The sequence below is a fragment of the Odocoileus virginianus genome, chromosome 20 (assembly GCF_023699985.2).
Source record: "Odocoileus virginianus isolate 20LAN1187 ecotype Illinois chromosome 20, Ovbor_1.2, whole genome shotgun sequence".
NCBI lineage: Eukaryota > Metazoa > Chordata > Mammalia > Artiodactyla > Cervidae > Odocoileus > Odocoileus virginianus.
This window is the reverse complement of record NC_069693.1, coordinates 45,433,317-45,455,063: the sequence shown is the minus strand read 5'-3', so window position 1 is coordinate 45,455,063 and position 21,747 is coordinate 45,433,317. Positions and strand designations below refer to the sequence as shown.

Below are 21,747 nucleotides of genomic sequence, written 5' to 3'. Positions count from 1 at the left end.
GGGCTGGGACTGACGCTGGTGGGGGCCTGGGGCGGTGGGCTCACCTATGGGCCTTTCCAAAAGCAAACGCAAACTGGGGAAAGGTAAAGGACCGGTGGCCCGTGGTCTTCCCGGCGCGGCACCGCCCCCGTAAATCTTCCGGCGCCGAGTCCTCTCTGAGGACGGTGCCTCGGGGACCTTTTCATCCGGGGAAGTATCCACATGTAGGGAAATGGAGTGCCGCAAGTCTTTCAAGCTATTTTATTTCATTCTGACCAGAGCAGGCAACTGAAGGATGGGGTCCATTGCCCAGAATCAGTAAAATAGGTCCAGTTAATTGCACATGTATTTTCAGATGATGAGTCGAAGACCCGGCGCACTTGCATAGTCCCAAAGGCTGAGAAAAGGCGGGTGGACAGACCTTCACAAGAGTCCAAGAAGCCTCCAGACACCAAGCTTGTGGAGAGCTTCCGTGAGGAGAAAGGGGCGGCTAAGCGGCAGTGGCCTTCATCTGAATGGGGAGGTAGGACACTCCGGAACCAGACGTGTATTTGAGGATGGGGCACACAGGAGCCTGCGGTGGAGTGCTAGTAGCCGGGGGCGTGCCTTGATGATGGAGAAGGTTTGGGGACCTTTATCTAGTGGGTAAATATGAGAGTTCTGGTGGAAAATGTAATAAGTTTACATTTAAGTTAAATGTAATTGGTTTTAAGTTCCCAAGTGGTAGCTGCATAACACACATCAAGGAGGGCCAAGCCATGTGCAGACCCAAAGCAGCCTGCACCCCTCCCGAGGGCACACCTTTGGCCCCACTGCCACTCCCTCCGCATTCCACAGACTGGAGCCTGAGCAGCTACCCTGGCGCGGGATCGAGGGGGAGGTTTGGGCCCGCGGCAGAGTAGGAAGTAGTGGGGCTGTGGCAGGGGGAATTGCTGTCTGACAGGATGTGGGTGCAAAGAGAGGAACTAGGGTGGTGGGCTTTGGTGACCATAAGAATAGACGGCTGGTGCATCAGACAAGGACAGGAGGAGAGAGAAGCTGGGCATGGAGCTTCACACTGAAGTCCCTTTGGGGTCATCAAAGGCAGGAAACTGTTTGAGAGGAGCACGCTGGCCATGGGAGCGAGGCCTGGACTTCAAGTTCCAATTCATAAGCTCTAATTTAAGGCAGAAAGGGCCAGAGTCCTAGGGGAGGTTTGGAAAATTGCTGCCAGTCTGTCAGGAAGCTTTTGGCCGCCAGTCACAGAAGAGCTTTACTCCTGAGGGGCTCAGTGTCTTCCAAGTAAGGGAGAGGTCAGAGGCCGGGCCCTGGGCGTGGCAGCATCCAGGACTGTGTGTTCACACTTGGCCACCCTCAGTGTCCATGGTCCGCAGAGGGCTGGACAGGTTTCAGTGGCACGCACACAGACTATGTCTCGTTTGTGAGGGGCGTTACCTTGCTTTGTATTAGCAGGGGAACTGTCCCCCAGAGGCCTGAGTGCCCAGCTCTCCAGGATGGGCTGGACCTGTGCCTGCAAACAAAGGTGTGGCCATGTGTGTCACACCCTCACTTCGGGGGCAGAATGAGGATGGACTTCCCAGAAAGCAGGTGAAGAGTGCTGTCACATGGCACATGCCCCTGGCACACGCTGTTCTGGGAAGCACGCCCCAGAGCAGATAGGAGTGAAAGAAGCCAGGCACAGGTCCTGCTCTGCTTACAAGAAAAGTCCGGGAAAGCTGACTCCACATGGAAGGAGCCTGGGCCAAGGGTGGGCACAAGGGCTCTTCGGAGAAGGATGGAAATAGACTTAAAAACTCAGTCAATGGGTGCCCAACTTTGAAAGTTTACTAAATTCCATTGAATTGTATGCTTTACACAGGTAAGTTTCATGGTTTTTAAATTATACTGAATCAAGTTGTTAGGAAAGGAGAACTTGTTGGCAGTGTTGACTGCTGCAGAGAGGTGGAGTAAACCCAGGGAACACTAGTGAATGAGACCAGCCGCTGGACTTGGTGGCCTTGGTGGGAACCAGGAGTGAGGACAGATACCTGCTTTGCCAGGAGGACCACCTCGAGAAGGGCAGGGGCACCTTCTCATTCACATTTTTTTTTTTTAAATAACAGTTTTTATTTATTCATTCATTTGACTGCTCTGGGTCTTAGTTGTGGCATGTGAGATTTTTAGTTGTAGCATATGGGATCTAGTTCCCTGACCAGGGATGGAACCTGGGCCTCTGCCTTGGGAGCGCAGAGTATTAGCCACTGGACCACTAGTGAAGTCCCAACATTCGAGTTTTAAAGCTGAGGAATTTCCCTATTATATTTGAAAAAACTGAAAGTTAACCTAATACCATAAAAGCTTTAGAGAAATGAGTTCAACAAATAAAAAATTCTGTGTATTATACAATTAATAAAAGTGGGCTTTACTACTGTTGAATGATTGTTGGGCTAGGGTCAGGGGAGGTGCACTGACTGGAACAGGACCCATGGGAGCTCTGTGGGATGCTGGAAAGTTCTGCATCGTGTTTGATGTGGGAAACTGCAGCTGATCACTTAAGAACTGTGTGTTGTGTCTGGGGTGAAGTATGCTGCAGAAAACATGAAATGGAATACACATGAGTCCTTGTCTCTTAGAGCTGCACCCCCAATATTCTGAGTGTAAATGGATGTTCTGGATTGCCAGGATTGCATGTGTTTTCACAGGTGCTGCTTCCCTCCCTCCCCGCAGGTTCTGTGATGTGATCTCAACGCTTCTCCCACCTGGGGGGGTCTCCATCCTCTCTCTAAACCTCTGCGGGTCTGACATTGTCTTGTAACCAGTAGAGCGGCTGAAGTGACTTCCAGGCGGTGGGTGGTGAAGGGTGGCAGGGTCTGGCAGGCTTACCTGGGTGCTGGCTGTGCTGCGCCAGCCGCTTGGGAGGCCATAGGGAAGCAGCAGTCGCATAGCCCGTCCCACCCAGGTGCTGGACATGTAAGTGACAAGCCTCCAGCGACTGCAGCTGAGCTGCCGCATAGCACCTAGCAGCCTGGCGAGTGGGTGTCCGCCATGGTCAGTCCAGTCGAGCCTTCAGATGGCAGTCTGAAGCCCTTCAGAGACCACAGTGATAACTGTCTAGCTGAGCCTTTGCTGAATTCCTGACCCATAAAATGGTGAAAAAGTGGTTATTTCCAGCTGCTGAGGTCAGGCTGAGTGGCTTCCCAGCAGTGTATTAAGCAGAACACAGGTAAGTAAGTGCTGCGGTGGAGACCAGGTGTGACCGGGGCCTGCAGTTGTGACAGCTGGTAATGCAGATGTATTGTACTGCACTTGCTTCTTGCTGCTTCTGTCCATACTTTAGATTTTGTATTAAAAACCCACAAACATACGTTATAGAGACTAAGGCATCACAAGTTGGCAGTCAGCCAGTTCCAAACTGCTGCAAAATCTTCTGGAAAAAAAAAAAAAAAACACAAAACCCCAACTTTTCTACAAATAAATGACTTGAGGAAAAGTTGTTGTCTTATAGGTCTGATCAGCTGGCCATCACAAACACCATGGGGTGGGGACTTGCTTGGCGATCCAGTGGTTAAGAGTCCACACTTCACTGCACGCGGAGTTCGATCCCTTCTCAGGGAACTAAGATGCCACATGCCCAGGGGAAAAAAGCAAATCCTATGGGCTTTGTTTAAACCACAGACCTCATTTCTCATCATATTGGAGTCTGGGGAGACCCCCTATCTGGCTGTGTTCCTATGAGGATCCTAGACAGCTATCTGATGGCTGTGTCCTCACGCGGCTAGAGGAAGAAGGTTGTGGTCCCCTCCTCCTCCTAATTCCTTCCTGAGGGCTCCACTTTCATGACCTCATTTAACCCTAATTCCCAAAGGCCCCACTTCCAAATACCATCACATCAAGAATCAGGCCTTCAACATATCGTTTGGGGGGGGAGGGGGATACCGACTTTCAGTCCACAGCAGTTACTAGGAAATTTGAGAGACATATGAACAAAAAGCAGTGTTTGGATCCGGGCTAAGTTATTCTTGAGATAATCAAACTGGGTATTAGATGATAATAAAAAGTCAATGATAATATCCTTAGATGTGACAGTGCCACTGTGATTATGCTAAAAAAAAATCCTCATCTGATAGAAATACTGTATTATCAACTATTTAAAAAATGTGAAAAACCAGTTTCCAAAGATTTACATGCTGCATGATTTTATTTATGTAACATTCTCCAATGATAAAATGACAGTGATGGGGACAGACTAGGGACTGCCAGGGGTTGGGGACGGTAGGGCATGACTGAGGTGTGGCAGGAAGACAGGCCTTGGATCTGGATCTGGTAGCGGTTACAGGTGAGAACATGGCTCAGAACACTCAGTGCACTGCAGTCAGCCCTGTTCTACTGTCGTCACCTGAGGTGAGTCACCCGAGGTGCTGCCACTGAGGGCGGTTGACAAGGGTGCAGGGAGCTCTCTGGGCTACTCGTGCAGCTTCTGTAAATTGATAATGTCAAAGTAAAACATTTTAAAAGACATCAAAAGTTACAATAATAACATGGCTTTCACATAAGAAGAGCAGGTCAGTGAAATGGGAAACACGGACAAGAGTGACTATACCTATCGATATCACTGTGTCTATATATAATCAGAGTATGATAAAGCTGGCACCAAAATCAGGTGGGAAAGGAAGGCTTGTATGATAAACTGTGCTAGGAAGATTCCTTAACATTTTAAGAGAAAATGTAAGGTGGACTGTAACCTCCTGCTGTATGCTCTGATTTAAATTCCAGATAGGTTGAGTGAATATAAAAAGTGACTACCTGTCCATCAATCCTACTTAAAATTTTTAAAAGGTAGACTGACTATAAACTGATATAGGCAACTCAAAGGGGAACGGAGAAGAACTAGTACCATCTTCCAGATGATAGTGTGCGGTCATCTAAAAAAAGAAATTTCCTTGCTGGAAAAAAAAAAGGTGACTACAAAAAATAAGATGTACATTTTATTCTGATTCCTCAATTGGGAACATCTTTCTAAACCTCAGAGCAAAGACATTACCGATAATATTGAAGGATTTGACTACATTAAAAAGTAAAACCTCTCCCCAGCCCTCTATAAACAAATGTAGAACAAATAATGGTAAGCTCAAAAAATATTTACAACAGAAACAAGAGGTCAAAGAATAACACATGATAGGTCCAGAGCCCAGACGTGTTGTGAGTGGAAATCAGACTGAAGGCATCTGGTAACATGGGAGGTGGGGTTCAGAGGCCCCAGATCACAGTTCCGTGAACAAGGCTGTAGGAGACTCTGCCCTATGTGTGGTCATCCCTGTGACCATGGGGGATGGGGGAGGCTTCCGGGATCAGGTTAATAACCTTTGGTATTGACTTAACCCAAATGGAGCGTTTCTGGAGCATGCCTGAGCTCATCAGAGAAGCCTTTGAAAAAGGTGAAAGCATCAGAGAGGTGGCTGTGAAGCACACAGCTCCTGTGGTTTGAGAGTCGTCAGCCAGCAGGGAGACAGTGCTTTATGCTTGGCCTACAAACAAATGAATTCTGCCTACAACCTGAGTGGCTGTGGAAGTTCTCCAGGTTCAGATGAGGACACGACTAGGCTGACAGCTGAACCATAGGCTGGACTCCTGACCCAGTGGAGCCCGTGGTGATGTGTGTGCTGTTTTACATTGGCCACTAAAATGTAACTTGCAGGCAGTAACTGAAAAATAGTACAGGTTGTATGCATTAAGAACTGTAAAAAGATTCATGTTTCTAAATGAATAAGCTTTAAAACGCTGAGGAAGACGCAAGGAGTCTTGTTTTGGGTTAGAAACCTCAGCAGCGTAATGGTGTTAATTCTCTCTTATTCTAGCAAGTCATTGTGACATAAGCAAAAGAGCACAGGTCATTTTGAGAACAGAACCAAATGACCCCAAAGTTCATGAGAAGGAGTAACAATGTAGGGCTGGCAGGGGGCATCTGGAAAAGTAGATAGAACCCTCTGACATGTGAACGTGTCCCACAGTGATGAACTCACAGTGATGAACACAGTGTCCATTGTGCTCCAGTGGGGCCCCAAGAGGTGCTGTGGTAAAGATGGTGGGGGCGGGGGGGGGGGGAAGATAGGTAATCTCACTAGACAACTGAGAAAACAAGTATAAAATAAGTATGAAAAAGAAGCGAGTGAATGTCTTTACAAGTTTGGAGCCAGGGGGTGCCTTTCCCAGTCTGACAAACTCTACAAGCCATTAAAGAACAGATGGATGAATCTGTTGCAGAAGGAAGCTATAATAAACAGCCAGGAGCTATCTGTAACATATTTAATAAATCCCTAATGGCGAGTTTCCCAAATATAAAAAAAGCTCACACACAGAAAAAGGTAAAAGTAGAAAATGCAGAATGACATTCACAGGAAGATAGAGGGGAGGCCCATGATCAAGTGAAGAGATGCCCAGCCTCCCTGCATGGGCTGGAGGGGAAGCTCAGGGCAGCTGGCTGGTGACCAGTGGGGGAGGAGTCAGCACTTCCACTGCCACTGTAGTCTTGGAAAAGGTTTGGAAAAACGAAAGAAGCAGGAGCATGTGGAGAAATGTCCCTGGTGATAATCTCTTAGTGAAAATACAAATTAATATAACCTTTACGGAAAGCAATTTGACAATGTTTGCCAGCATTTTCCTAGTAACTTACCTGACAGGTAAACCTCCAAAAGTTTGTAAGTATATAAATGCAAGAATGTTCATTGCAGCATAGTTTAAACAGGGAAACTGGGACTAAGCTAAGTTATATTCATCAAAGGGAGCTGTTATAGCATGATGGCCCCCACAGTGAACTCCAGGCTTGCCTGTGCTCAGCTGGGGAGGGTGTGGTCACTGCAAGACTCAGTGTGTGGTTCCAGCAGCAAGTGTGTGTGAAGTGTCTGCAAGAAGCAGCATTTCATATGTAGCTTTTTTTTTTTTCCATTTATTATTATTAGTTGGAGGCTAATTACTTTACAACATTGCAGTGGTTTTTGTCATACATTGAAATGAATTAGCCATGGATTTACATGTATTCCCCATCCTGGTCCCCCCTCCCACCTCCCTCTCCTCATATGTAGCTTTTAACCAACGTGGATTATTTTTAAGTGAAATGTCTTTTAAGTAAATATTTTTAAGTAGTCTTAATATACAACATAGCTCAGTTGGTAAAGAATCTGCCTGCAGTGCAAGGCAAATTCAATTCCTGGGTTGGGAAGATCCCCTGGAAAAGGAAATGGCAACCCACTCCAGTATTCTTGCCTGGAGAATCTCATGGACAGAGGAGCCTGGCGGTCTACAGTCCATGGCATTGCAAGAGTTGGACACGACTTAGCAACTTAACCACAATATGTAAAAAAGCTTGTGTAAATCGATATGAAGAAATGATCTTAATTTTAATTCAAAATACGATGAAATGCACATTGACTTGTGTTAAAAAGAAGAAAGGATACTCTTGAGCCGAGTGCAGGCGTGGGCCCCTAGGCTGTGGTTAGAAGCATGGAAGCTGTGCGTGTGGCACTGGGTGTCAGGGCGGTAGCATCTTCCTTGGCTGCCAGCCCTGGGAAGGTGACAGCACTGCTCTGTGCCTCAGTTCCTTTTGTAAAACGTAGGTGTTAAAAGGACCCACCTCAGAAACGTGTGGGTCTCTACTCCAGGGCTCAGGGCAATGTCTGGCACAGAATGGACTGCTGCTGCTCCTCTGGGTGGCTGAGTTCCTGAGGTGTTAAGTGAGGAACAAGCAGGTGATGATGTCTTCTAATTCTGTTCAGGACACATGTGCACACGGGACACAAAGACCTCTTTGTAGGGCTGAACAGAGGCCCAAGTGGAGGAGCCCCAAACTGGTGACCTCCAGGAAGCAAGCCAGGAGGTGAACGGTGGAAGCAGTAAGGAGCTTCTGCATTTAAGCTTGTAGTATTTGGTAGTGGTTCACATGCCCTGTGCATTCCTGGAGATTGTAAGGAGCTTGAGGAAACGCTGTGGCCCCCAGCTCTATAGCACCCCCACTGATGTTGTTCTGTACGGAGAGCTTCCACTCTGTTTAGAATCCTGTGGAAACTGTGTCTGAACACTCACCTGTGGGGCTGACCCTGCCTCTTCCAGGTATCTCTCCTGCATCCGTCTCTGGGCTGCCCCATAGCTCAGGCTCTCCACAGGATGGTGGGGCTGCCTCTCCTGTTCTCCTATGGAGGGGACGCCTCCAGGGTTCACAACCTGCGTGTCTGAGTTGTTGCTTGGTTTAAACTTTGGAATGTTCACCTAGGGTTCTGACTGCTTTCAACCTCGCTCATTTCTTTTCCTGAGCCACAAACCTAATTGTTTTGCTCTGGCCCTAACACAGACGTCGTCCGTTTTAGTTTTTTTTTTTCCCCCACAGACTTATGAAATGCTAGGATGTTTTCTTCCTTCTAGAGAAACCTGATGTAAATCCAGAAAAGAAGAAGTTTGCCATCCCACAGATCATCATCACCACACCCTCAAAAGAGACTGTGATCAGCTATGGCTCCATGGGCATGCAGGAGCAGAGAACCATTCAGGAACGGGCTGAGCAGGGCCCCTACTCCCGACACAGAAACCCCAGCACAGTAGACGCCTGTATCATACAGGCCACAGAATAAACAGGCACCCCAGCAGCCGTGGCCCCTCCCTGTGCAGTGTCTTGGTAGTGATGACAGAAGGGCCACCCCATCCTGTGGAGACCTGCAGGTACCCCTTCAGTCAGCAAGGTTCCCCCCAGCTCTTCAAGACTGGCAGGCAGCTTGGCAGAGGGCAAGAGCGACTCTGGCTCTGAGAGTGAATGTGGGGTGATCATGAGATTAGCCCTGCTGGAACTGGCTGGCTGAACATCTTGATGGAGAGGTAGCAGGCAGCATCTCTTGCAGTTCTGAACTGCATGCATCCTGTTCAGGACCAAAGGGGCCTGGCACAAGCACCCAGCAGTGGGAGTGAAGGAGCTGTACCCACCCCTGAACCAAAGGTGGGACTCTGAGGTGTCAGGACCCAGAACAGAGAAGGGCTCTTAGCTTTAGTACCACGTGATGCGGAGAGTGTGGACGCAGCCCCAGCACTTGGAATGCTGGCTCTGTCAGAGCCACCCCGGGGTGAAGGTGAGTTGAGCTGACAACTTCCCCTCTTTCTGGCTGTGTTTGAGGGCTTTCGGTGGGGAGGGGCCATTTGGGGACTCACAGCCTCAGATGTCCCATCCTCATCAGCAGCCCTCAGGTCAGAGTTCACTCTTCTCCGGGTTGGCTGGAGAGTGTCCTGCCCTGTCTGAGCTCACATGTTTAGTCTGGTGACAGTGTGTGTCAGCTTTCTTCATTCCTGGAATGATCAGCAGGCTGCATATAGGGGGTCTCTGTCTTTGTCTGTTGAGGAGGATCCTATCTTTTTAGTGGTTAAATAGTACAAGTGACTTCCAGTCAATGAGTTTTGATATAACTAGAAAAACAGACATCTCATATTGACATTGTTTACTAACACATTGTCAAGATACTCATTTGTATTTATTTACGTTTATTTGTGCAGTCTGACTGCCATGACTAAATATTTATACAGAAAGGTCAAGCCCATACTAAGGTGAATTTGATCACAGAGGGTCAGCATGCTTCTCCTCCATAAAATTTCTAGTAGCTATTGCATTTCTATCATTTGACCTAGACATTGCCCTCCTACCCCTGTCCTAAGCATCTCAAGCAAATAATCCAAAAACTTGTTTAGTTGTGTCCGACTCTTTTGTGACCCCAAGGACTGTAGCCCATCAAGTTCTTCTGTTCATGGGATTTCCCAGGCAAGAATACTGGGGTGGGTTGCCATCTCCTTCTCCAGGGATCTTCCCAACCCAGGGATCGAACCTGCATCCCTGCATTGGCACGTCCACCGAGCCACCTGGGAAGCTTCCAAAGCAATGTTTACTCGGCATTAATTCTAATCTCATTATTAGCTATAAATTTAGCTTATCAGAATTAAAAAACAACCAGAACGAAGTGAATGTGGTAACTAGTTTAAATCATTTTGACTCATTATTTCCTTTAATAATTATCAAATGTCCTTCACTTACATTGGTAGTATTTTAGCATTTACAGTGTAGTTCCTCCTGAGCAGGCCGTGTACATGACTTACCTGTTTACTGCTTCCAGTGAGAATGTAAGGTGCCCTACGGCAGACTCGGACATGGGCAAGCACGTAGTGGGTGCTCAACAAGGCTGTGTTAGTCCGTCCGTCGCCGCGTCCTGTCAGTTCTTTCCACATCTCTCAGACGCTCCCTCTACTCAATCCCCCTGGCTCTGCCAGGCCTCTCCCTTCGTGGCTCCGGGTTGGTACTCTAGTGCTCCAAGGGAGAGCTCTAAAGCACAGCTCCCACTGCCGGGAGGACACCACAGATTCCCGCCTCCTCCAGCGCCCCCTCCCCCCCCGCCCCGCCCCGCCCCGCACCCCCGGGACCCATTGCAACACCCTAGACTTCCTCCTCCTCCGGTGGCCATTATCCAGCTCGCTGGCGCAGTCACGTGCCTGTGTGTGTGTGTGTGTGTCGCTCAGTCGTGTCCGACTCTTTGCGACCCCATGGACTGCATAGATTGTAGCCTGTCAAGCTCCTCTGTCCATAGAATTCTCAGGCAAGAATACTGGAGCGGGTTGCCATATCCTTCTCCAGGGGATCTTCCCAACCCAGGGAACAAACCAGGGTCTCCTGCATGGCAGGCAGATTCTTTACTGTCTGAGCCACCGTACTTGAAACTAAAATAAAGCTAGAATCTTGGTAGTCTGAGCGCTTCGTATAAACTGAGGTTCTCTGGGATCTTGGGGAGACTTCCTTGGTAACTGTTGCTAAGGAGGGGACGCCCGGAAGTAGGCAGTGCGCCTGCGCCCATGAAACCTGGTCTGCGCCTGCGCAGATGGAAGGCTCGAGGGGCTGCTTTCGGCATGGGTGAACCGGAGCCGGAGCAAATCCGTCTGAAGTGTGTCCGTAAGGAAGGCTTCTTCACGGTACCTCCGGAGCACAGGGTACGAAGAGGGCCTTCTTTGGTAGCTCTGTCCTCGCTAGCGGCAGCGCGGGGTTGAGACGTAGTAGGGCCCTCAGCGTCTCGCTAAAGCGCTAGGTTTCCGGCAGAAGCGGGAACGGCAACCCCAGCGGTCCTCGGGGGTCGCGTCCGCGCCAGGTATTGGCCGGCTCTCAGGTCGTTGGCCTCCTCGTCAAGGCGCGCTGCAGCGCGGGCGTTTCTTAGTTTTGCGTCCGGGACGGGCGCCTCGTGTCATGGGAGAATAGTCGTGGGAAGTGTTTGAGGCGTGTCTCCTACCAGCCTGTGGGTGCACTGGGCGGGGCCCCGTCTGTGACCCGGCAGCTCCGCCTGTGCCTTGCTCTGCGCGGGGCCTCTCCGTGTCTCACTGTCACGTAGTCCTTTCGAGGACCCTTCGTAGAGGTGAGAAGGGTGAAGCTTCGAGTGGTTTTACTAAGGTAGACGGCTCGTGCAGGGGCAGGTGTGATCTCTGGTGGCGGGTGGTTTTGACTACTTCCTGGTGCTGTGCGAGGCCGCTTCAGTATCCAGTAAGAACGGTAACAGACTGAATGAGCGCAGGAGCCAGCCTTGAACCGTCCCCCCGGCGTTGTTCACTGAAACGCAGCAACTGCTCAGTTAAGGCATACCCAGAGGAGGACAGTGCAAAGTGCGCAGTAGGAAGTGCCACAAGACCCAAGTGTCAGGGGATCTTGCAGAGAAAGAAATGTTTTCGGCTGGGGCTCAGGAAGCAGTTTTGAGAAGGGGCAGCATTTCTGCTGGGCGGGTATGTGTGACTGGGTTTTGGATGCAGAGATGAGGAGGCAGGTGGGCTTGCTAGACCTAGGGAGCAGCAGGAGCAAAATCCCGCGAAATGCAGTGTGTACAGGAAGCACCAGGGGTTCCGCAGAGAGAGGGAAAGAGGGAAGCAATTAGGTTGGGATGGGATGAGGGAAGGGGTTCGTTTGGGGCCAGGTGACCCTGACTTGGTTTCCCAAGATGGAGGGCAAGGTAAATAGAGGCAGAGAGAGAGTCAGAGAGGTGCAGTTTAGAACCTGAAACTTGACACATTGTGCAACCCACGAGGAAGTGCTACAGATGAAGGTGTATTAGGGTACAGGCTCTGCTAGAACTTGGAGACCCCAAAGTACAGTGCTTTAAGGACAGGACTTTTATTTCTGGTGCCCCTAACATCACACAGGTGTGTCAGGCACTCAGGTTGTCTGTTTTTGCCCCACCAAATCCCAGCCTGCCTCAGGAGGCAGAAGGAGTGAAGGGCAACCAGCTTTCTTTGATCACGAAGTCGTGCTTGTCCCTCTGTGCACATTGCACTGGCCAGAATTTAGTCACATGGTTACACCTAGCTGCAAGGGAGGCTGGGAACTCAGGCCACCATCTGAGTTGCCATGTTCTCCCAGCATTGTTTCATAACACAGAGGAAGAAGTAATGTATGGATGTTGGAGACAGTGTCTGCCACTGTGTTTGGTATATGCTTTGTGAAGGTCTTCAAGCTTTTTCATGTCCAGAGCTTTGTTTATTTATTTATTTATGGTCACACTGCTCAGCCTGTGGGATTTCAGATCCCTGATCTGGGATCAGCTCTCACCCTCAGCATTGAAAGTGCAGAGTTCTAACCACCGGACCACCAGGGAATTGCCTAGAGCATAGTTTAGACCATTGCTGCTCAAGTGGACTTTCTGTGATGATGGAAATGTTCTGTCTTCTGAATTGCCCACTGTGGTCACTATGAACTGCATGGGGCCATTGAGCACTTCACATGGTTCATGTAGCTGAAGAAATGAACTTTTAGTTTCATTTTAGTCAATTTTAACCAAATGTGGCTGGTAGTTACTCTTTTTAGGCAGCACACATCTGGACCATGGGATTGAAAGGGAGTGGTTGGACTGACTTTGATTTCACTTTCAAAGTGTCTGGCCAGTATCATCACCCCATTTTCTCAACGGCAAACCCAAGTGTGTGGTCACCCCTTTGTTTGGTGCCCAGGACAGGTGCTGGCTCTTTGGAACAGCTTAAGTGTCAGTATCCATCTCTGGTTCCCTTAGCTGCCAGATCCCTTCACTGCCAGCACCTCTCTCTTTCAGCTGGGACGGTGCCGGAGCGTGAAGGAGTTTGAGAAGCTGAATCGCATTGGGGAAGGCACCTACGGCATTGTATGTGAGTGGCTAAAGTGGCAGGCCTGGGACCCAGGGACTGTCCTGGCAACAACTGTGTCAGGGCTGGAAGGAGAGTGCCGGTGACCTTTAATCCTTGATATAATTGCTGTCGATTTCATACCATGACTGAGTGAATGGAAGCATCAGATTGTTCATATGTCCCTGTAAGTGGAGGTCACTATCACACCATCAAGTGTAGCACTGTGGACGATGGCCAGAGGTGCAGCCAAAGCCACTGGGACATCGGTGTGCATCACTGTGCCGCGGGTGTGGAAGCTGCACAAATCCCCACAGTGCTCTGGGGAGCAGCTTCAAAAAGATAAGGCTGCTTTTGTCACGATAAGGACATTATTTGCTGTTAGAACACAGAAACCGCAGAACACAAAGCAGTGGTCTGCACTCCAGCTCTAAGAAGGAAACGTTCAGGGAGACTCTTCTAGCCCAGGGCCTGCTATCTGCTCAAACCAGGGGACTCCCCAGGGAGCACCTGTCTCCCAGCCTTGGACTATTGCTTGCACAGGGTACCAGCAGTCAAGGAAGAAGAGCATGGGTGCCCCCAGGTGGCAGGAGGGCAGGGGGTGGGCCTGGATCCTACTGTGGAGGCACTTCCCTTCCAGATCGGGCCCGGGATACCCACACAGATGAGATTGTCGCCCTGAAAAAAGTGCGGATGGACAAGGAGAAGGATGGTGAGCTGGGAGGGGCCCCTGTACCACTTGCACTCAAGTGGGAGGGGATAGGAAGACGCCAATTGCCTGAGCTTGCTGAGTGGTGCATGCATGATGGTCAAAGGAGGCTGGTCTCTAGGGGACTGCAGTCTGGCCCTGCCTGTCTCCCCTGGACTTTTCCAGCTCACCATCCCTCCTCCACACCCTAGCCTCAGCTCCCCTGAGCCGTGTGCAGTTCATCCCCTTCATCTGTCCTCTCCCTCCTGCTGGCTGACTCTGCCTCCTCTTCTGTCTCAGCTCAGCGTCACCCTCCCCAGGGCTTTCCCACTGAAGACTGGGCAGGTAGCCCCTGTGTGCTGCTCACACCCCTGCTGACCGCCCCTTGGCTGCCTGTGCAGGCAGGGCTGTGCTGTGCTCACTGGGGGCTGGCTGCCATACACAGTGGTCAGTACAGAGAGCAGCTTGTGTTTGATGGAGAAGGAGAGGGTTAAAGGTGCTGGATTGGATAGCCTTGCCTCTCCTTGAGGTAGCAGGCAGAGTTCTGCTGGGTAGGGCTGGGAGTCACTGAGGCATCTGGCTGTCAGGGGTCCCTGTCTGCAGGGGTGGGGTCACTGAGCTTGGGCCAGCTGCAGAAGTGGGGTCACCAAGGCCAGCCTGGTTGCAGGGGTCCCCATCAGCAGTCTTCGAGAGATCACACTGCTGCTTCGCCTCCGCCACCCCAACATTGTGGAGCTGAAGGAGGTGGTTGTGGGGAACCACCTGGAGAGGTGAGCGGTCTGCTTGCTGCCCCCACGTTAGGCCCTGCCCAGCCCCCTCCCTGCTTCCCTTCCTGCTGCCCAGGAGGGTCCCTTGGCTCACCTGGGAGGAGGTGGGAGGTGGCTTCCATTTCTCCCTCTTACTTTAGCATCTTCCTGGTGATGGGTTACTGTGAGCAAGACCTGGCCAGCCTTCTGGAGAACATGCCAACACCCTTCTCTGAGGCCCAGGTTGGAGGCAGGGGCTGGGGTGGCCAGGGATGGGGTGGCTGTGGTGGGGGGCTTCCCAAGCCTTTGTGAGGTACTTTGTGCCAAAAGCAGGCCTCCTGGCCTTCTGCAGGTCAAGTGCATCGTGCTGCAGGTGCTCCGGGGCCTCCAGTACCTGCACCGGAACTTCATCATCCACAGGTGGGCAGGGCTTGTGGCATGGGGGCGGGGTGATCGCCAGACTGACTCGGCACCAACCTGCAGGGGAGTAGAGCAGCCTCAAGCAGTGGAGTTCCTGTAACTGGTCCTGGGGGAGGGTGGGACGGGATAGTACCTGTTTTCCCCTATGCCAGGCAGATGGCCCCGGAGGGACCTGTACTCCAGGGAGGCTCGTGCTGCCCTGGGGGGACCAGGGGCAGGACTCCACCTCTAGGGAAGTCATTGAGAGCTCTCTGCTGTTTCCAGCTACCGAATGGCCTTGCATTACTTGTGCTCCTCCTAAAAAGTGCAAACAGGATGAGATGTGTGGGGAAGCATTCTGAGTGTTGCTCCAGCAGTGACAACCTCGTTCCTGCACGTGGGTTTCTGGGAACCACTGGTGTTCTCTTTCTGTCATAGGGATCTGAAGGTCTCTAACTTGCTCATGACGGATAAGGGCTGCGTGAAGACAGGTGGGTGCAGGTGCTGCCTCTATGATGGGGTCTGTGAGCGCCCCTGCACTGGGGTGGCAGGCTGGTCTCCGGAAGCTCACTGCACACACTACACACTGGCTCGAGGTGGCAGTGGTCAGCCTTCCCTGGGTGACACTCTCCCTCCCATCCCTCTGCCTCCATCTCAGCGGATTTTGGTTTGGCTCGGGCCTATGGCATGCCAGTGAAGCCAATGACTCCCAAGGTGGTCACACTCTGGTAAGTCCCTGGAGACCAGGGGAAGTTTGGGCAGGTGTGGGTGGGTCATGTTGAAGTGGCCAGAGCATCTTGGAGGTCTTTCAGCTGCCAAGAAAGAGCAGTGCTTTCACAGGGAGGGACCTGCCCATCCAGATGGGGTGCTGTTCTGTCCCGAGGCAGCCCCGCCCCCAGCTGGCTCTGAGTTGCTCAGAGGGGAGGTGGCTTCACCACTGGAGCATGGGAACAGCGAAGGTTTCTGCAGTTCTCACTTGACATTTTGAAGCAAAATGGGGTGTGGTTCAGGGCAGGCTGCGTTCTGCTGTGTGTCACTCACCCCAACTTGTGTAGAAAGGCCAGCATAGGACACTGCAGCACTCAGGGGTCATCCAGTGATAGCAGTATGTTTGTTGAGCTTTCGTGGAAGAGACAGCCTTAGCTGGGGTTTATGCTCCCTCATCCCAGGCCATCTCTGGCTCTCAGGCAGGGTGATGGCTGGTGGGTGCCCTTTGGAGGCCAGGCTGGAGGAGAGTAACTGCCAGATGCAAAGCAGGGGCTTCTGTTCGCAGGTACCGAGCCCCTGAACTGTTGCTGGGAACCACCACACAGACCACCAGCATCGACATGTGGTGAGAGGTGGATGCTGCTCCCAGACCTCTCAGATGGTGGGGTGGTCTTGTGGGACCTGGGAGTGGGGTGCGGGCAGCTGTGGGGCTGGGGTCTCATCAGCTCCCAGGAAGATGGGCCTATGCCTGGGGTCCTGAGAGGCAGAGGGAGACAGCCCCGTCACTGAGGACCTGCCCTCGTGGCCATAAGAGGCCTGCTGAGACCAGGTCACGTGGCTCAGCTGGAGACCCCATTCATCATCCCATCATGACCGCCTCCCAGCTCTGCCCCCAGCCTCCGCCCCCAGCAGCTGGGGGACTGGTCCAGGCGGAGCCAAGGAGCTGAGAGGAGACCCTGCACTCCTCTGCAGGGCGGTGGGCTGCATCCTGGCTGAGCTGCTGGCCCATAAGCCCCTTCTCCCTGGCACTTCCGAGATCCACCAGGTGGACCTGATTGTGCAGCTGCTGGGGACCCCCAGTGAGAACATCTGGCCGGTGAGTGCCAGCCCCGCCCTCCTCCCTCCTGCCCCTGCTAGCCACTGGCCTTTACCGGCCCCTCCCCACAGGGCTTCTCTCAGCTGCCGCTGGCCAGCCAGTACAGCCTGCGGAAGCAGCCCTACAACAACCTGAAGCATAAGTTCCCGTGGCTCTCGGAGGCTGGCCTGCGCCTGATGAACCTCCTCTTCATGTACGACCCTAAGAAAAGGTGCTGAGAGGGCCCCACACGTGCATGAGTCAGGCCGGCCTTGGTGGGGCTCTGTCGGTTTACCCAACTTTCTGTTGTGAAGAAGGGAACCGGGGGGGCTCTGCGGGGCAGCTGTGCGGGAGACGAGCCTGGCTGGGCCTGGGCCCGGTAAACAGCGAGGTCTCCTCTCCAGGGCGACAGCCGGCGACTGCCTGGAGAGCTCCTACTTCAAGGAGAAGCCCCTGCGTGAGTCTTCCCTGCTGGCACTGCCGGGGGTCTTTATGTGTAGGGTGGGGGTTAAGGCAGGTGGGTGGTGGGGCCCAGGCGGGTAGGGGCTGTTTTGGGCCACGTAGGGAGGCTCAGGAGGGGAGCAGAGGGTGGTGTGGGGCCCCTCCCTCATTCAGGGCTGATGCAGTCCGTTCCCCCCCACCCCCAGCCTGCGAGCCGGAGCTCATGCCCACCTTCCCCCACCACCGTAACAAGCGTGCCACCCCAGCCACGTCCTTGGGCACTGAGAGCCAGAGCCGGCGCTGCAGACCCTGATGGGTGGAGGCACTCCGGCTGAGCACGGCGCCTTCTGTGCCCCTGCCCACCTCTGCCCTGGGACAGCAGTGTGGACCTTGGGGGTGATGCCAGTGGTACACTCTGAGGACCCAGCCACCCAGAGGCCGGCCCACAGGGCTGTGACGCCACATCATGGCTGGGCTGGGTCCCACCTGTGGCCATGCCTCAGACCTTCGGTTCCCAGGAGGAAATCTGGCTGAGCCCATCTCAGCGGGTGTTGCTGGCTTGGGACAAGCAGACCTCAGACCTCGTATTGTCACTTCTGTCTCCAGTTGATCCCCAGGATCTGCCTGGAATGGAGAGGCCAAGGTGACCCCCCCTGGTGGGGCTGTTAGACTCGGAGAGGGGAGGAGGGATGGAGATGTGGACTGAGTCTGAGCTGCTCTGAGACCCCTAGAGTGAGAGCCTTGGGCTGTGCCCTGTGCCCACTCCCCCCCTCTGAGGCCCATGGGGAATGGGGGTGATCCAAGAGATAAATGCTTTCCTCAGACGTGGTTGGAGCCAGTGTCCTTTAATGTACTTGGAGGTTGTGATTTGTGTGACGTGACAGGTGTGAGGGAGGAGGGCAGACGGCCTGGTGTGGGGGCACCATTGAGCAGAGGCCACACAGAAGACTGGCACCTGCCCCAGGAGTCCTGGTGGGCAGAGCACCCCCAGCCCAGTGAGCTGGGGAATGAATGCTGGCATCTGCGCCGTTACCACTGGATCTGGGGTGGGCAGCCTTTGAGGTCTCCCACCCTGCCTTCCAGAGTGGGGGGTGTGCGACCAGTGGGGAGCTGTCTATGGAGGGTGAGTCCCCACCTCACCTGGTAGGGCAGACACTCCACTCGGCAGGAAGAGCAGGGTGGCCAGTGGGCGGGGCCTGAGGCGGGACAAGCCCCAGAAAAGCACCACAGAGTTTCTCCAGAGAGCCCTTGACCTGGGGCCAGCTGGGTCTATGGCCCAGCCGCTGGGCTGTCGTAGAGCAGGGCGTCCACCTGGGCTCGCTGCAGCCACAGACGCCGCTGGCTGTTCCCACGCAGGGTGCGCAGGCTGTGGCCGGGGTGACAGCTGGGAAGGGTGGCACAGTGGGCGGCGTGCAGCTGGCGACACGTGTCGCAGCAGAGGGCGGGCAGGGCTCCTGGGGCCAGGCAAGTGTGCATCTGGTAGCCGGGAGGCTCGGGGACGGGTGGGGGGCTGGCCTGCTCAGGGCTCCTAGGGGCACGGGGAGGGGCCAGGTCCCCAGGCCGACTAAGCAGCTCTCTACGCAGTGAGAGGAAGGAGAAGGCTTCGGGCTGGGGCTCCTCCTCTTCTGAGGCCCCAGAGGTGGGGCTGCTGGCCTCAGCTGGCTCCCATGGCCCGCCCCCCGCCCCCCACAGTCTGGCACTCTGCTCCCAGAACCTAGGCCGGCAGGCCAGTTCTGAGGCAGGTGAGTCGGGGCCAGACGAGGGCCCCCCGTACAGGCTGGCCTCATCTGAGCCGTCGTCCTCCTGCACGTCCCGGTACAGGTCCAGCGGGGCCTGGCACCCGGTGGGGGAGCCACGGCGGGGCAGGGGTGGCTGTTCTTCCTCTCGGGCCAGTCGCTGCTGCAGCCAGGCCACACAGGAGGCCACGTCCACGCTGGCCCGCCGTGCCTGCAGCAGCTCCTCGGCTGGCAGCACGCTGGTGCCCAGCTGCGCCAGCACCTCACCCAGGATCTCGCACTCCAGTCGCAGCGCGAAGCAGCCCAGGGCCACTTGCACCAGCTGGCGGGCGGGAGGCAGGGCAGCCACCATGAGGCGGTGGGCATCCCTGCGCACGTAGCCCATCTTCTGGAAGCTCTGCATGAGGAGGTCCTCCGAGAGTGCGCCCTTTAGCACGTGCACGTATCCCCCAGAGAACGTCTGCAAGGGAGGGGGCCAGTTGGTGGCACCCCCCCCCTCCCCTGCAGACCCGATGAGCTCACTTCTGGGTGGTGCAGCCCTGGACACAGCCTCTACCCAGGCTGGGGGCGTGAGCTAGGTTTTTGTCTAGGCCAGCTCCCCTAGGGCATGCAGGAGTAACCTCAGCCCCTGCCTAATTCATAGGAGATACATCCATCTCATGTCCTCCTCTACTCCCTCCACTAGGTTCAGTCCCTGGTTGAGAAACTGGTATCCCGCAAGCCGTGCAGCCAAAAAAGAAAAAAACAGATGTTCAGGTCACCCCTGAGGTTCTAATATTATTGGCTGAGGCAGGCCTAGGCATCACAATCTTTTAAAAGTCTGATACATTTCACCTGCATCATAGAACAAACTAAAGAGCCCCTATGCTGAGAAATCTCATGGCCCTATGAGTCCCTTCTACCTCCTGTCACCTGTAGGGGTTTGCTCCTCTAGTTAGTTTACTGTGTATGTACCTGCTGAGTGTCTACTTATGCAAACACACAAAAACAGGTGTTTTTCTGCTTCTCTGAGCAGGTAGCCACCTAAACACTTTATTCTGAGCTCTACTTTTTCAGTTTCTGAGAGATTTCTCCAATAGGACAGAAGGCTGTGTAGCTTTCCACCACATGGATGGAATGTGTAGGTTTTGGAGGCTACAGACTGCAGAGTAACTGAAAGTTTCCTAGGATGGTGATCTTGTGTCTCCCAGTCTATGACTCTGGGGCCCCGTGAGTGCTCTGCTTAGAGCCACACATGGGGGGGCTACTGTGTGTAAGATTGTACCCAGGGCTGTTCCTTCACCCCTCAACAATGGACCTTACGCTGGCCTACTCTTGTGTCTGCTTCCCAGAGGAAGAAATAGATTCTTGCCCCAAGCCACAGCCAGAGGAAAGCAGCAGCAGATCCCATACAGGTCTGCTCAACACTGAAGCCAGTTAGCGTCTCAAGATCAGGCCTGCCCATTCTGCTCTTGGCCCCTGTGGGGCTGGATCCTGCCCTCTCGTCTGAATGGATGAATGAAAGCCCTAGCAGATGTCCCTGTGGAGCGGTGGGCCCCAGGGCTCACTGTCCCTGAGAGAGGCTGCTGTTGCCACGACAACCAGCGGAGGCAGCCGCCCACGTGCCCAATGACGTCATTATCTTCCCACTCTTCTGAATTAGCTCAGAGCACAAAGCAGCCTGCCTGCCCCCTCCTGCCAGCCCGCAGCTCACCTGGAGGGGCCAGGCCGGCCCTGGGCACAGCCTCTACCCAGGCTGGGGGGGTGAGCTAGGTTCTTGTCTAGGCCAGCTCCCCTAGGGCATGCAGGGGTACCCCCAGCCCCAGCCTACTTCATAGGAGATACAGCTACTCCATGTCCTCCTCTACAAAAGGGATCAGCCCACATCCTGGAGGGATTAGGGTGCTCATGGCATGCCGAGTCCTTCCCATGCACCTGTCCTAGGATTTCTATGGTAACAGACCACAAGGCCGCTCTTCACGCAGCGATACAAGCTTTAAGAGGCAGGATCCCCTGAGGAGGCAGGTACCCAGACAGGTGTTCTCAGCCCTAGGAGTACCAAGGGAAACCTCGGCCACGCCCAGGACACTGGCACACTGAGCCCTCTGAAACCCATCTGGCTTTGTGGACACCTGCAGTCCCTCATCCCAACGGTAGCCTCTGTCCGGACGATGCCCAGCACCCAGTACCCGGGGCAGGGAACCTCCACGCGGCCCGGCGCCCTACCTTGATGGTGGTGAACTCCTTTCTCCACGGCAGCAGGTACAGGTGCACGGCGGCCAACTCCAGCAGCTCGAAGGCACGGGCCAGGCCGCGCAGCGCGGGGGCCAGGTCGGCGCGCCCCCACAGGCCGTCGGTGAGCAGTGCCAGCGCGTCATCCTGCAGCGCCCCGTGCAGGTCGAAGTCTTCCACGAGGATGTGCCAGAGCACGGCCCGCAGCGACGGATCTCCGCACACGCCCGCGCGGCCGCGCCGCAGTTCCCGCTCCAGGCAAAGGCGGTAGTCCTCGGACAGTGAGCTACTACCCATGCTGGCGGGCAGGAGTAGGGTGTCAGCACCCAGAGGCCCCTCCCTGCGCGCTCCGCTCCTCCACAGTCCCCGCCTGAGTCCACAGTACCCCCCCACCCCCAGCTGAGCGCCCCTGGTGTCCACAGCACCCTGTTCCCTGGAGACTTGCGCCAGCTGAGTCTCCCTTCCCAAGCAGAAATCCGCTTTTGCCCAGCAGCCCTCCGCCCTACCTCTCTGCCCCCAGCGGCGCCGAGCGCCCGCCGCTCCGTTCGGGCTTCTCAGCAGGCAGCCGCGCGCTTCCGCCGGGGACGGCTCCGCCCCTCGGCTTTGGCCCGGACGTTCTGGGCGGAGTCTCTTCGGGGGCGG

At 54.1% G+C, this 21,747-nt stretch overlaps 2 protein-coding genes and 1 long non-coding RNA gene across 9 annotated transcripts; 1 reads left to right on the top strand and 2 right to left on the bottom strand.

Annotated features, from left to right (window-relative positions):
• Positions 1-3: 3 nt before the first annotated feature.
• Positions 4-17,982, top strand: CDK10 (cyclin dependent kinase 10). Of its 7 annotated transcripts, none has more exons than XM_020885302.2 (13): positions 4-83; positions 335-502; positions 13,742-13,813; positions 14,457-14,559; positions 14,697-14,778; positions 14,888-14,955; positions 15,373-15,425; positions 15,593-15,662; positions 16,208-16,267; positions 16,615-16,738; positions 16,810-16,949; positions 17,122-17,174; positions 17,365-17,982. In XM_020885302.2, exons 1-13 carry the CDS (start codon positions 47-49, stop codon positions 17,469-17,471), a joined length of 1,137 nt encoding a protein of 378 aa, XP_020740961.1. In that variant the 5' UTR covers positions 4-46; the 3' UTR covers positions 17,472-17,982. The 7 variants fall into 7 exon arrangements, with proteins under 7 accessions (XP_020740961.1, XP_020740965.1, XP_020740963.1 ...); XM_020885306.2 differs by lacking the exon at positions 4-83 and adding an exon at positions 13,053-13,125 and having other exon boundaries at positions 371-502; XM_020885301.2 differs by lacking the exons at positions 4-83; positions 335-502 and adding exons at positions 10,821-10,959; positions 13,053-13,125.
• On the bottom strand, positions 4,138-10,353 carry LOC110132129 (uncharacterized). Its single transcript, XR_002312366.2, has 2 exons — positions 10,078-10,353; positions 4,138-4,435 (listed from the first exon to the last, which is right to left on the bottom strand). It is a non-coding gene; the product is annotated as an uncharacterized lncRNA (long non-coding RNA).
• A 5-nt stretch (positions 17,983-17,987) lies between the features above and the next one.
• On the bottom strand, positions 17,988-21,713 carry SPATA2L (spermatogenesis associated 2 like). Its single transcript, XM_020885300.2, has 3 exons — positions 21,612-21,713; positions 21,100-21,403; positions 17,988-19,354 (listed from the first exon to the last, which is right to left on the bottom strand). The coding sequence occupies exons 2-3, from the start codon at positions 21,400-21,402 to the stop codon at positions 18,428-18,430; spliced, it is 1,230 nt and encodes a 409-aa protein (XP_020740959.1). The 5' UTR covers position 21,403; positions 21,612-21,713; the 3' UTR covers positions 17,988-18,427.
• Positions 21,714-21,747: the final 34 nt, after the last annotated feature.